Genomic DNA, 15,049 nt, shown 5'->3' with positions numbered 1-15,049 from the left:
TGTGCAAAACAGAAGAAGACCAATTAAAACAATGTTTTCATGAAAATGACAATTAGATTTGTGCTGAAGAGTAAAAGAGTAGCCTTCAATTAACCTCAGCCAGGTGTTGTAGACGAGCCAGGAGAGGTGTTCTTTTATCAGATCCAAGCCTTGTGATATAATTGGAGCGTTTGCTGAACACGTACAGTAGGTTCAGCACAGACAGGACCACTTGCATGTCGCATGATGCTAACAAGGTGGTTAAGTGCTGCAAATGAGTGACAGCCGATATAAAAGATGGTTATACTATGTTTTAAATTTTTCTTTTGAGATGAGAAATAAATAAAACATAACGGTAGAAAAAAAAATATGAGCTCACCTCTATGGAACTGTAGAGATGCCTAGAAAAGCTATACTCAATGAGCAGAGCTGTGAAGTTGAGCACTGCCAAAAGCAAAGCTTTGAGCTGTCCATTGTCTGGACGGTCACACACCAGCAGCCATGACATATTCTCCACTGTCTGGCCTGCATCGCAAAGAATGCCATCAAAACGATCCAGCAGATCCACCCAATGGTAAAGCTCACACTGTTGACCAAAACAAAAACAGATCAAAAAAACCTTAAAACATTGGCCTAAATGTTTTTTTTTTTTTTATTGCTGAGAGCAGAGTTGTTTAAACAACTGGTTTAAACTAGATTTATTTTTAGAAAGGATGCTCAAGAGTAAACAGAAATGATACAGTAACAATATGTTCGCTTTTAAAATAGAGACAAAAACACACCAACAGAAATATAAAAAAGTAGATACAGCTAGATATGCATTTTAAATCAAACTGTAATGTAGGCACACAAGAACCACAAGACAGTTGTCAAAAAGGCATGCGTGACAGAAAACATGAAAAGATTCCTTCATTTTCAGTTTTGATTGAAAGTACCTTGCCAATGTTCCAAGTCTTGATTTGCTGCAGTTCAACCAGAAGCTGCTCATCATGACATGCTTTTAGCTTCTCTATAAGGATCCTGCAGTCAGCTGGCTGTAGTTTCCGAATAGAAAATAAAAGGAAAGTCTTTGAAATGAATCAAACACTTTTGAATAGCTCTACAAATCTGTATCTCGTTAAAAGTAGACATAAGTAAACATAACATCACGATTCTTATGTTTTAAGCTACAGAATATGTTACCATATTTAGTCATTAAAAGTCAAATATGATAGAAGAAAATTGTTTGTAATAAATAAACATATGAATGTTAAGTAAAGGTCAGATGCTTTAGCAAAGGTCATTATTCCAACTATTCCTTAAGAGTAATAAATGATGGGCTCCCCTACAAATACAAGATAAAATCCCCAAATACACTTCAAAACTAGAGTTGAACGATTTTGCCAAAAATCTAAATTAATTTCAACCAATATAGCGATTTCATTGTAATTCCCCTTTACACGGAGCACAACGTGTAGATGTTTAACTTTAGGGCTTCAGTTTATTTATGACCTTGTTTCAGGTCTTTACTGTAAACTTTGTGTGAAAAAGTTCATACTTCCTGAAACTGTCTCTTCCATTCTGTGTAGTGGAAAAACAATTTTAAGCATATTAGCACCACCTTAAATGGTGGAGGGAGAAATTTATTTAACTAATTTATCTTAATCTTTTTAAATGTAATGTGACTGAAATTGAGTGCCTCTGAGATTTGAAAATTGTGTTTTGCTAAATTGTGAATAAATTGCAAAAGCATTTAATTGCCCAACCCTATTCAGAACTATTTAAAGGACTTAGTAACATATGTAATAGAAGAAATACCAGTGTTCAGCACAATTAACTTCTTTCTGTTTTGCAGCTGACCATCAAAGAGTTAGTTCTGATTAACAGAACAAGATCAAACTAAGGCCTAATTATTTTACCCCACCAGCCAATCTAACCACAATAGTCCAAAGTAATTGTTGAAAAAAAAAAAAAACATTGTCATTACAAAGTTATTAATATGAATTACACAGATGAGTATAAAAATTGAAACAATTTAAAAACTAACATAAAAGACACTGCAGTATTCATTGATTATCTATTCATTTACCTCAGTTCTTCATTGTTAAAGAATGAAGAACAGTGGGAAAGAAATACAGCTAAAAGCCAATGCATGCCTTTCCCAAAACATGGCAAGCAACAATTTTGACTAAAAAAAGCTCCCTAGAGTCAACTGTTCATCTTTAGGGATCAATTCAGGTGGGCACAACATTGGGAGGACCATCTTAGATAATATTATGCATACTCACAGCTTCTGTAGGTGTTTTCTTTAACTTGCTTCTGTCAACCTTCATTGTAGAGATTTTCTGCCTGCTGCTCCTATAAAGAATTTAAGTATATAAGAAGAAGATCTTTATCCAACAAAAGTTTTAGGACTTATAAATAAAGAAGATTACAGTATTCACTTATTTAAAAGAACAAAATGAATAGGATATGGACAGTTCAACTGAACTGTTGGAGTAAGAAGTTAAACATACTTACAGAAAGTTAATTGGCAATACCCAATTCAGAGCATGTTCCAGTCAGGTTACCTGTAAACAACATTATGCCTCAAATCAGAAACCAAAGCAGATAAAGGTTGTCATGAAAATCTACTGACATGGTCTAATTTATTTTAAAGGGACATCATTTCCAGCAAATAAAAAAAAAAGATTTAATACTAGCTCTAGATTCAAAATCTATAAAGAACAATTAAAGGAAGTGAAAATGTGTCTTAGCCAAATTTTTATTTTTGCAAAATTGCTCCTTAATTTAAGTCAATGAAGGTATCATTGCAAAATTGATCCGAGATTGAGACGTCTGGTCATCACAAAGCAGACCAATGCAGAACATTAGCAGTTAGCTAATAACCATCATGCGACACAGAGTTAATCAAATTAAATTGGGTTCCATCGTTTAAACAAATACATATTAAAAACGTTAAAAGACCAGAGTGAAATACCACAAACATAAACTCGACTGCGTATTTGACCATCATTAACACTCCGACATTACGCTGTTCAAAGTTATAGCCTCCTTGCTAACAAGCTAACCTCACCATAGCATGCCATAATGTTCTTCGCCCAATCTTATAAATGCAGTGTTGAACAGTAAAAAATTAACAATTAATCAAAACAGATTTTGTTAGTCGATTAGCGAGCATCAACTCTTGCAAAACTACCCAAATATGAGCTAGTTAGTGGCCAACCCTATTAACATTTCTACGGTTATGTTAACCACTGACAAGCTAACAGCAAGCTACCGGTTAAACTATTAAACGTTATCTTGTTTAAATCCCAACGTTTTAGCCGTACAATCTAAACAAACCACGCATTAATACCTTTTTGTAATAAACTACCAACTATTCCAAATGATCGGAACAGGACTCGATCGGTTTTGACATTTGGAGCCAAAGCTGTCAAATAGCATGACACAGGTTCACCAAGCTCTCAAGACCGGACTCCTCACTAATACAGATCGGGGATCTGCAGGCCACAAAAGACCCATTAGTACACACTGCTAGGCTGTTCCGGCTCATGCAAGAAACCGAGAAACAAAAACCCCTCTGTAGACCGCGACACTGTCGCGGTAATGTGTGAAATACCTGAACAGCTCGAACAATCGTCGTTAGGATTCGGTTTGTCTGGTTTTCACCAGCTATAACGTCGCGGCACGCGCTACAGCTAGCACGCTAGCGACAGTTGGAGTAGCACCGACCCGAAATGCAAAATGAGTCGCTGAATCACTGTGGGACTGATGACACTGCGTTTTTTATTTTTATTTGCGATCGAACAAACTGATGGCTGAAAACTAAGACTGACAAAAAGTATATTCACCCGTCCAGTAGGTTACTGTGTCCGCGCCTGTTTCCATAGTTCAAAGCCATTAGCTCTTGGCACTGTCATGACGGGGTAGTGTGCAAAAAGTGAATAACGGTACCACTGCTGTGAGTGTGTAGCCGCTGCTTTTTTTTTTTTTGGGTCCAGCACATAAGAATATGGTCCAGCATCCCTCTTTATAACGCGTCCCAGTAACAACATGTAGAGTGAATTCAAAAAACGAGAAAATAAGTACAATTAAATATTTAAATAAACATAAGCAGTGTCATTTTCATTTGGCCCCATTAAACTACATAAACAAGAACACCATGTCTCTCTCCTTTACAAGAATGCGTTTTATCCCACTACCTTTAAAGACCGCTCAAAAAAATAAATAAATAAATAAAAAAACACAATTAGATCTAAAAAAATATTACAATTTATATGTCTACATATTAATAGCATGTCAATTAAAACTGGAATGCCTCATTCAGTAATAAAGCTTTGTGGGTCAGAGTAGGATGGTATAGATGAAAACTCCATTGAACTGCTCTTCAGAATTTATCCACATTTACATTTTAGTGACAAACTTCTAAAGTCAGGTGCAAGGCTGTTTATTATTTTCAAATCACTGAAAATAAATCTAAGAGATGCTATCTAAATGTGAATTGTATATCGATAAGGTTTTGATATAAAAAAAAAAAAAAAAAAAACACAAATGCGTCTACATAAACATCAAAACCAAGTATGTTGGCCTCAAAATACTATTTTTTGAGGCCAGTAATTTATGTTTCAACCTTTATGGAAATTGGTAAAAAAAAAAAAAAAAAGAAATAAAAGAAAAAGCAGGGGGTTAAAAAAATTCAATCAGCTGTCGTTAGGAAGTATACAATTAACCTTCCATATTAGGCAAAAATATCATATAACTTCATGTGAAATAGGACAATTTAACCATCAAGTCAGAACACTGTTGCAAATCAGAAAGGCCACAAAACGAGTCTTAAATTACCAACACGTAACTGTTTTTAATGTGGGCCACATGTCTGGTAGTATAATCACAGACCTAGCCGCTGCAGCAAAAAAAAAAAAACGAATAGTGGACTTACCGAGAATAACAAAGATACTTCTATTTCTGCCCCACAAAATATTCAAGAAAGTAAATGCATTTGAACCTGGAATTAATGGGTACTAAACAGTTTTGTGAGATTAATTTTTTTTCTAAACGTTGCTAATATTTTTTGCTCCACTTACTTTACAATGAGTAAAAAATTAACAGTATTAAAGTGAAAAGGCTATTTCCTACAACTTAAATTAATAGAATTAAATTTGTGTAGGGAGATGGATTTTAATAGAGTGTACCAGTTTAGTTCTGACGCGCGGCTGAAGCAGCTTTGCTGCTCTGGCTGCGCGTCTCTATCCTTCATTTGCCTGGCAGCTATATTTGCTTTGATCAGTAGGAATAAAGTAGTTTTAATATGTTTTTAAGTGGGAAAATCCACCTGAAAACTTAATCTGTGCAGTCAGTTCATCCAGATTACCATCCTGCCTTCCAATATTATTTCTGTCGGAGCCGCTCAGACACCCACATACCGGCGGTGTGCTGTCATCAGGAATCCCATTCAACAGCAGCCTATTGCAGAAGAAGACATTCAACAGTGTCCATAATGGTGCCTAGTGGGGAGGGTTCAGGAGTACAGAGTTGGGGACCTTTACTAGGCACCATATGCTCTCAGTAAAAGTGGAGTAAGAGTTGCTTGCATTAAGTCAGACTCTTTTCCAGTGCGTGTTTAACTTCGACAGGGCAGTCGTGACTGGTCAATGTCTACTAGTTCTACTGGCTCCCTCCTGCCAAGACCTACAGCATCCAGTGGGGAGGTTCACAGCTGAGTGTGAAGTAGCCAGGATGAGAATCAGCTCGTCCAAGTCTAAGGTTCTCGACCAAAAAATGGTGGCCTGTCTCCTTCAGGTTGGAGGAGAGCTCCTGCCTCAAATGAGTTCAAGTACAGGTGCTGGTCATAAAATTAGAATATCATGAAAAAGTAGATTGATTTCAGTAATTCCATTTAAAAAGTGAAACTTGTATATTATATTCATACATTACATACAAACTCATATATTTCAGATGTTTATTTTGTTTAATTTTGATGATTACAAATGACAACAAATGAAAATCTCAAATTCATCATATCAGAAAATTAGAATATTACTGAAGACCAATAAAAACAAAGGATTTATAGAAATGTTGGCCAACTGAAAAGTATGAACATGAAAAGTATGAGCATGTACAGCACTCAGTATTTAGTTGGGCCTCCTTTGGCCTGTATTACTGCAGCAATGCGGCGTGGCATGGAGTCGATCAGTCTGTGGCACTGCTCAGGTGTTATGATAGCCCAGGTTGCTCTAATAGTGGCTTTTAGCTCTTCTGAATTGTTGGGTCTGGTGTATTGCATCTTCTTCTTCACAATACCCCATAGATTTTCTATGGGGTTAAGGTCAGGAGAGTTTGCTGGCCAATTAAGAACAGGGATACCATGGTCCTTCAACCAGGTACTGGTAGCTTTGGCACTGTGTGCAGGTGCCAAGTCCTGTTGGAAAATGAAATCTGCATCTCCAAAAAGTTGGTCAGCTGCAGGAAGCATGAAGTGCTCTAAAACTTCCTGGTATGTGGCTGCGTTGACCCTGGACCTCAGAAAACACAATGGACCAACACCAGCAGATGACATGGCACCCCAAACCATCACTGACTGTGGAAACTTTACACTGGACTTCAAGCAACGTGGATGAAGTGCCTCTCTTCTTTTCCTCCAGACTCTGGGACCTTGATTTCCAAAGGAAATGCAAAATTTACTTTCATCAGAGAACATGACTTTGGACCACTCACCAGCAGTCCAGTCCTGTTTCTCTTTAGCCCAGGCAAGACGCTTCTGACGCTGTCTGTGGTTCAAGAGTGGCTTGACACAAGGAATGCGACAGCAGAAACCCATGTCTTTCATACGTCTGTGTGTGGTGGTTCTTGAAGCACTCACTCCAGCTGCAGTCCACTCTTTGTGAATCTCCCCCACATTTTTGAAGGGGTTTTGTTTCACAATCCTCTCCAGGGTGCGGTTATCTCTCTTGCTTGTACACTTTTTTCGACCACATCTTTTCCTTCCCTTCGCCTCTCTATTAATGTGCTTGGACACTGAGCTCTGTGAACAGCCAGCCTCTTTAGCGATGACCTTTTGTGTCTTGCCCTCCTTGTGCAAGGTGTCGATGGTCGTCTTTTGGACAACTGTCAAGTCAGCAGTCTTCCCCATGATTGTGTAGCCTATAGAACTAGACTGAAAGACCATTTAAAGGCTTTTGCGGGTGGTTTGAGTTAATTAGCTGATTAGAGTGTGGCACCAGGGGCCATCAATTTTGAACCTTTTCACAATATTCTAATTTTCTGATATGATGAATTTGAGATTTTCATTTGTTGTCATTTGTAATCATCAAAATTAAACAAAATAAACATCTGAAATATATGAGTTTGTATGTAATGTATGAATATAATATACAAGTTTCACTTTTTAAATGGAATTACTGAAATCAATCTACTTTTTCATGATATTCTAATTTTATGACCAGCACCTGTATATTGGGGTCCTGTTCGCGAGTAAGGGGAGAACGAAGCGGGAGACTGACAGGTGGATCGGTGAGGCTGCTGCTGGTATGGAGACGCTGCAGTGGTCTTGCGTGGTAAAGAGAGAGCTGAGTGAACAGGCAAAGCTCTCGATTTACACGTCGGTCAACGTTCCTACCCTCACCTATGATCATGAGATCTGGATCAGGACCAAAAGATCGAGATGCTGATACAAGCGGCTAAAATGAGCTTTCTCGGCATAGGGGGGACTGGGCTCTCCCTTAGAGATAGGGTGAGGAGCTCTGTCATTCGGGAGAAGCTCAGAGTAGGTCTACTTCTTCTCCACATCGAGAGAAGTCAGCTGAGGACGTTCAGACATCTTATTCAGATGCCCTCTCGAGGCCTGCCTCGGGAGGAGGCCTCAAGGACGAACCAGGACAAGCTGGAGAGATTATGCCTCTCAGCTGGTCTGGGAGTGCCTCAGGGCTTCCCCAAGCAGACCTGGAGGTGACTGGGGAGAGTTAAGTCTGCTGAAACTGCTGCCCCTGTGATCTGGTCCCGGATAAAGATGAAGATGACGACGAGTTTATTCTGAAATATTAGTCATAACATTTACTAAATAATTAGTGCATATTATTGCTGACTGTGTTCAGACCATGATATCTGATTCTACAAGATTTCTGCCTGGAGTTTGTACCAAATACCTAAAAAAAAAAAAAAAACTCTTAACATCTACTTCCAGCCGCCACAAACAGTAGAGGAAAATCCCCCAAGAGGTGACGGGGCCTGAGGCAGCGGTTGGCTGGTTTCCCAATGATAGCAAACCCTCCGTATCTTGGGGTCAGAGGAGCTCCAATAGCAAAATAATTTAAAGCAGAATTGTAAACTTGATGACCAGACTGCACAGACAATGTTTTGAGGTGGAATTTCTCAAATCAAAATATATTGAACCTGGGTGTGATTTGGTGGTGCAGTGGTTAGCGTGCACAACCCATGTATGTAGGCCTCAGTCCTCGATGCGGGCGAACAGAGTTCGAATCCGCGCTGTGGTCCTTTCCCGCATGTCTCTCCCCCTCTCTCATACCCCCTTTCCTGTGAGCCTACTGTTCATAAAACGACCCACTGGTGAAGTAAGAACTCAAAAAAAAAAAAAAAAATTATATATATATATACATATATACACTCACCGGCCACTTTACTAGGTACCCCATGCTAGTAACGGGTTGCACCCCCTTTTGTCTTCAGAACTGCCTCAATTCTTGGTGGCATAGATTCAACAAGGTGCTGGAAGCATTCCTCAGGGAGTTTGGTCCATATTGACATGATGGCATCACACAGTTGCTGCAGATTTGTCGGCTGCACATCCATGATGCGAATCTCCCGTTCCACCACATCCCAAAGATGCTCTATTGGATTGAGATCTGGTGACTGTGGAGGCCATTTGAGTACAGTGAACTCATTGTCATGTTCAAGAAACCAGTCTGAGATGATTCCAGCTTTATGACATGGCGCATTATCCTGCTGAAAGTAGCCATCAGAAGTTGGGTACATTGTGGTCATAAAGGGATGGACATGGTCAGCAACAATACTCAGGTAGGCTTTGGCGTTGTAACGATGCTCAATTGGTACCAAGGGGCCCAAAGAGTGCCAAGAAAATATTCCCCACACCATGACACCACCACTACCAGCCTGAACCGTTGATACAAGGCAGGATGGATCCATGCTTTCATGTTGTAGACGCCAAATTCTGACCCTACCATCCGAATGTCGCAGCAGAAATCGAGACTCATCAAACCAGGCAACGTTTTTCCAATCTTCTATTGTCCAATTTCGATGAGCTTGTGCAAATTGTAGCCTCAGTTTTCTGTTCTTAGCTGAAAGGAGTGGCACCCGGTGTGGTCTTCTGCTGCTGTAGCCCATCTGCCTCAAAGTTCGACGTACTGTGCGTTCAGAGATGCTCTTCTGCCCACCTTGGTTGTAACTGGTGGTTATTTGAGTCACTGTTGCCCTTCTATCAGCTCAAACCAGTCTGGCCATTCTCCTCTGACCTCTGGTATCAACAAGGCATTTCCGCCCACAGAACTGCCGCTCACTGGATGTTTTTTCTTTTTCGGACCATTCTCTATAAACCCTAGAGATGGTTGTGCGTGTAAATCCCAGTAGATCAGCAGTTTCTGAAATACTCAGACCAGCCCTTCTGGCACCAACAATCATGCCACGTTCAAAGTCACTCAAATCACCTTTCTTCCCCATACTGATGCTCGCTTTGAACTGCAGGAGATTGTCTTGACCATGTCTACATGCCTAAATGCACTGAGTTGCCGCCATGTGATTGGCTGCTTAGAAATTAAGTGTTAACGAGCAGTTGGACAGGTGTACCTAATAAAGTGGCCGGTGAGTGTATATATATATATATATATATATATATATATAAACCTTCTTTTTACCCACGGATCACAGCAAATATAGCAAAGCCACTCTTTGCCATTGAACACAAGAGTAGCATAAGCATCAGATGCATCTGTACACATCTGAACTTTGTACAGCATCAAACATGAAGTAGCAGATGCTTTTTTTAATGGCGTGCAGTGCGAACATAGCATTGCACCTTCTGAATGTTTGAATAAACCTATGAAACATAATATTGTACCTAAAAATTATTTCACGTCTTCCTTCTGAAATTTCACCTCTAGTCAAGAACACCCACTTCCCATAATCAGGAAAAAAGAAGTTCTGTAACAAAGACAAAAAGCTAACTGTATTCCACCTTAAAATGTAGGAAATTGCATTTCAGGGAGTCTAAATTTCAAAATTTTAGACTCAGGGATACCCCCGGACCCCCCTACGATAAGATAAGCCTAAAGTCAAGTTACGCCAAGGTATATACCCTATGAAATATTCCTAACTAAAAGCCTGTTTGAGGTACTCACCAGAAAACACTTTGGTTCAACCGCTTCAACATTCCACTGGACTGCTTTTAAGTTTCTTAACACAATCTGAAAAATAACATGTTTGTAAATCAGATAACAAATCCCTCACTGATACATAAACTCAAAGCATAATATAGTGAAATAAGCATATACAAAAAAAAAAAACACAAAATGAATTAAAGCAATATTGCCCCGGTTAACTGCACCGGATGCAGCTAAAGATTATTTTGCTAATCAGCTGATATATTGATTATTTATTTGATTAATCAAATAATCAGACAGCAAAAGGTTCCTTAAAGAATATTTTTACAGAATTAAAACAGGTAAAACTAAAACTTTTAGACTTGTGGAGTTCTGGATAGAGCATATAAAGGGATGAAAAAGATTTTAACATAAATGCAAAATATACTTTTTTTTTTTTAGAATTTTGATATAGTTACTTCTATAATTGGATGCTTTGTCAGCTAAATACATGTTTTAGAGTCTTTATACTCCAGTTAAGGATTAACTGACTACTATATTAGGTCATGATAATTTAATTAATCGATTTATCACAATTAATCGAATTAATGGTTTCAGGTCTAGTTTAACGTATGTGGTCAGCAAACCAGAATAAAAAAAAAATGTAATAAATGTTGTGCTGCTTGGGTGACTGCTGATTGTCAAAGTTAGTGTAAACATTCCAAATGTACCTTGAATGCACCATCTTGCATCTAAGGGCAATTTATATTGGCCCATCAACCAATTATGCATTTTTTTTTCTCCCCAGACAGTGCAAGGTATTCAGAAGGAACCCACTAATGTAAAGGAGAAATGCAATTCAGACAGAAAGGCATAATTTAGATTTGATTCTAGCACCTCCTAGATGCAATGCAACAGAGCTAACAACTGTTGCACGACCTAGTCCCATAAAATCCTATGTGACTACAATAAATACCTTTAAGTGAAAATTCAATCCAAATATGCATGTTTCTGGAATTAAATTAAAATGTATTATGTAAGATTTTATAACAAAGAAGAAACACAAGACTAAAGGAGTAAACTATTTAACAAATGGGTTTCCACCTGGTAAAGTTCTCATGACCGTAACTGAAATATGAATGAAGTACATTTAAAGTAAGCTTGAGTTACTAATTAAGGAAGATTTTTGACACAGATGCAATGAGGGATGCAACTGGAGACAGTCAGATTTTTGGGGAACTTTTTACACAAGATCTGCAATTACATCTTATCTAGGTAATCTACTTTTACCAACTTTAGTGAGATGTGCCTTGGTAGAAATGCAACATTCAGGGAACAAAAATAAATTAGAAATTGGGTCAAAAACATCAATGTTGTCAACTACTAGGCTGGAATGGAGACTGGAGTCATGCTTTTACATCTATCTGCTGACTTACACCTGAAAGTTATACACATTGATCAGTCAATTTTGGTCAATAGATCCAAGGAGCAGGTGGTGTAGTTTGATATTTTAAATTAAGAGTTTCATTTTGGCATATGTTTGCAACCCGAGTTGTCAGCTTCGCCTAGCATAGCAAACACCGAAACAAGAGGAAAACATTCAAAATCAATGCAAACGATATGTTTAGTCATTCAGCATCTCCTCTTGTTATCACGTGCCTCAAACCCTCAGCCACCGTCACGTCATTGGTCGGTGAGATATTTCCTTTTCATGCAGGTGAACAGGTGTAACTAAACTAAGTTTGTCTAGGCTACATTATAATGGGTCTGACTACTCTCATTTACGATTATCGCGACCTGATCTAAATCTTACATAGTGGGCCTCCGCTTCTCAATGTAAATATTTCAAAACAACAACCGTTGCACAATTTGTTATTAGCAATACGTCACAGACCAGGTCAGAGAAGTCCTTCATGAGAACAAAAACTTAAAAAGTTGAGAAAACATATAGAATATTAACAACATGACAACAATTCAAGTTGCCTTAGTCGATTTTTTTCACAAAATTACTCATTTTTAGGGCTGCTATCTATACAGTTCAAGCAATGTTTGCGCTAACGTTAATGGCTCGCGACGTTCCTTTGGCTTCATTCAACGTTGAAAGCTAACGTTAGCCAATAGCGAAAAGTCAAGTTCCGGGACGTTACACCGGGACATATACTAATTTTCACACAAACCAACTACACAGGCGAAGGTTTAGGCCAAAGTATTGTCCAGTCGTTGACTTTTACCGCCCCTCACATACCTATAGAGAGTAAACTCCAGTGCTGGTGCGACGGGTATATGTTTGGGAGCGTCGGAAAGCTAACAGGCTAGCACCAAGAGCTGCGCAGAATGCTCCATCCGTCAGATCATGGCGGTATACATAGCTAATGATTTATACTCTACCCATTAGCACATGCTAGTTTCTGCAGTGGGTTTCATTAACAACTGTTGCTAGAGACTGGAAGAAATGTGTCCCTAAACATAGCAGAAACCCAGACTGGCACTGGTAGCACAGAATAAGCCTTTCTGCTTACCTCAAATGCGGTGTTACATCTACTTCTCCATCTTGCACTAGAATGTGGTAGGATAGTTAGATTCTCGCGAGAATACCTGCTGCTGGCAAACCAGGGAACTCCCTTGTGATTGTTGTTACAAGGCAATCTTTCATTGGGATGAAGGAAATGGGTTACTAATTTACCACCTGTCACAGTCTAATCAAGATCTGTAAAACCGAAAGTACAGTAAAAAAAAAAGGAAAAAAAAAGAGAAATTAAGTAAAAAGAAATATATTACATGTGAATCAATCTTCAATCTACCAAAATCAGGAAAGTCAATCAATTCTGTACAAAAATACTATATCATCCTAAATGAAAATTAGATATTATAGTTTAGATTTCTTTGAATAGTTATTGTGCAATGGCTGTGGGTAGAGAACGGCATACCTTGAAGTGATTGGAAGACACCCCAGACTGAATAAGTTATTGGGATAAGAGGTGGGTAGAGTACGGTACCCAAAAATTGTAAGAGTTGCCCAAGAAATTACTTAAGTAAGAGTAAAAAAGTAATGGTAAAAAGTCTCATTAAGCAGTGAGTAACTTTTTATTAGACTTAGACTTTATTGTCAATTTGTACACAGAGTGTATACAAAAAGAAAATTTGTTCAGTACAGCTCTAAAGACATTTACATTTTTTTAAAGTGCAGCAGTGATAAATGTACACATACGACTGTATACAAGTTACAAAATATTTTCTTTTTTTTTTTTTTTTTTTTTAATAACCCCATTTTATACAACATTCAGCAGTCTAATGGCAGTGGGGAAGAAACTGGAATCTGCTGGACTTGAATCGGATGCTGCCAAGTCTCTTCCCAGAGGGCATACTGTGAAGTATGATATACAAACTGATACTATACTAACTTCTCATGATCACAACTGATTTAATGTTTTTTTTTTTTTTTTTTTACAAAATTTTGTAAAAATGAACCCAGTTTAATATAAAAATGTTGGCATTTCAAATAATAAGGTAAAAATAAGTATAGAACATACAGTATTTACACAATAAAACATTGATGTAGATAAAAAAAAATACAAAATCAATAGTTACTGAAATTACAGTATAATGTTAACTGTATTTTTACTCAGCCTCCAAATAACTCAGGAGACTCAGTGGATGGAAAATAACCTTGACCACAAAAAAAAGTGTGTCTCTCAGTGGTCCATTGTTTTTTTTTAAACAAGTTTGTTTTCCTTAAGTAAAGTTACTCATAATGGATGAAGTAGCCAGAAATTTTACTCAAATAGGAGTTGAGATTTTATATTTTTACCCAAGTGAAAGTATAATGTACAATGCTGTAAAAATAAGGTGTTGTTTTTTTTTAAGTTACACAAGTAAATGTAACTGAGGAAATGACACTAGTACTATCCAAATCTGAGATACAGTCTAATGAAAGGGTTGCACAGATATTACAGTATCTTTCTCATTTATGAAGCATCCTTCTCTCCAAAATCCAAAACAGAACCAGCCTTAGTGTTCACTTTGTTGGCTTTTCAAGTCACTGGCTTTGATTCTGCTGGCTCAATATCAACATTTCCCTAAAAAGCTGTCGAATCTAAGCTTACTAAAAAAGGTACAGATTGCCTATCTCTTCTGGTATACAGCTTCACTGCTGTGGTTTTTCCAGTCTAGGTCTAGATGAACACAGTTGTTTAGTTCTCTGCCACATCAACTTCCTTTCCAATTATGGAAATATTTGGCATATTCCTGTGCCTTCTAAAATCATTATCTTGGTGAACCACCGCTTAGTTTCTTGTCTGTGTCTGATACAACTAAAAGCAGAAAAGTAGCCCTAGCATTTATAAGAAAGGGCTGTCTTGTACAGGAAGTCTTAAATGTATATACAGGTGCTGGTCATAAAATTAGAATATCATGAAAAAGTAGATTGATTTCAGTAATTCCATTTAAAAAGTGAAACTTGTATATTATATTCATACATTACATACAAACTCATATATTTCAGATGTTTATTTTGTTTAATTTTGATGATTACAAATGACAACAAATGAAAATCTCAAATTCATCATATCAGAAAATTAGAATATTACTGAAGACCAATAAAAACAAAGGATTTATAGAAATGTTGGCCAACTGAAAAGTATGAACATGAAAAGTATGAGCATGTACAGCACTCAGTATTTAGTTGGGCCTCCTTTGGCCTGTATTACTGCAGCAATGCGGCGTGGCATGGAGTCGATCAGTCTGTGGCACTGCTCAGGTGT

General features: G+C 37.9%; 1 protein-coding gene across 10 annotated transcripts in view; it reads right to left on the bottom strand.

Moving 5' to 3' along the window:
• The window catches only part of huwe1 (HECT, UBA and WWE domain containing E3 ubiquitin protein ligase 1), a 49,214-nt gene extending 36,350 nt beyond the window's left edge, over positions 1–12,864 (bottom strand). For 8 of the 10 annotated variants that reach the window (XM_038282994.1, XM_038283002.1, XM_038283001.1 and 5 more), the window contains exons 1-7: positions 12,809–12,864; positions 10,329–10,394; positions 2,479–2,528; positions 2,247–2,316; positions 915–1,013; positions 359–565; positions 95–247 (exon numbers count right to left, since the gene is read on the bottom strand). In XM_038282994.1, coding sequence (XP_038138922.1) covers positions 95–247; positions 359–565; positions 915–1,013; positions 2,247–2,291 — 504 coding nt within the window. In that variant the 5' untranslated portion in view covers positions 2,292–2,316; positions 2,479–2,528; positions 10,329–10,394; positions 12,809–12,864. Of the gene's footprint in view, positions 1–94; positions 248–358; positions 566–914; positions 1,014–2,246; positions 2,317–2,478; positions 2,529–3,580; positions 3,600–3,812; positions 3,931–10,328; positions 10,395–12,808 lie in introns of those variants that run through there. The other 2 variants (XM_038282995.1, XM_038282996.1) reach the window with 2 other exon arrangements.
• Positions 12,865–15,049: the final 2,185 nt, after the last annotated feature.

This window comes from Cyprinodon tularosa, unplaced genomic scaffold (genome assembly GCF_016077235.1).
Source record: "Cyprinodon tularosa strain WSP-4 unplaced genomic scaffold, ASM1607723v1 ctg19, whole genome shotgun sequence".
In the NCBI taxonomy this organism is placed as follows: Eukaryota; Metazoa; Chordata; class Actinopteri; order Cyprinodontiformes; family Cyprinodontidae; genus Cyprinodon; species Cyprinodon tularosa.
This window is presented reverse-complemented; position numbering and strand designations above follow the sequence as displayed.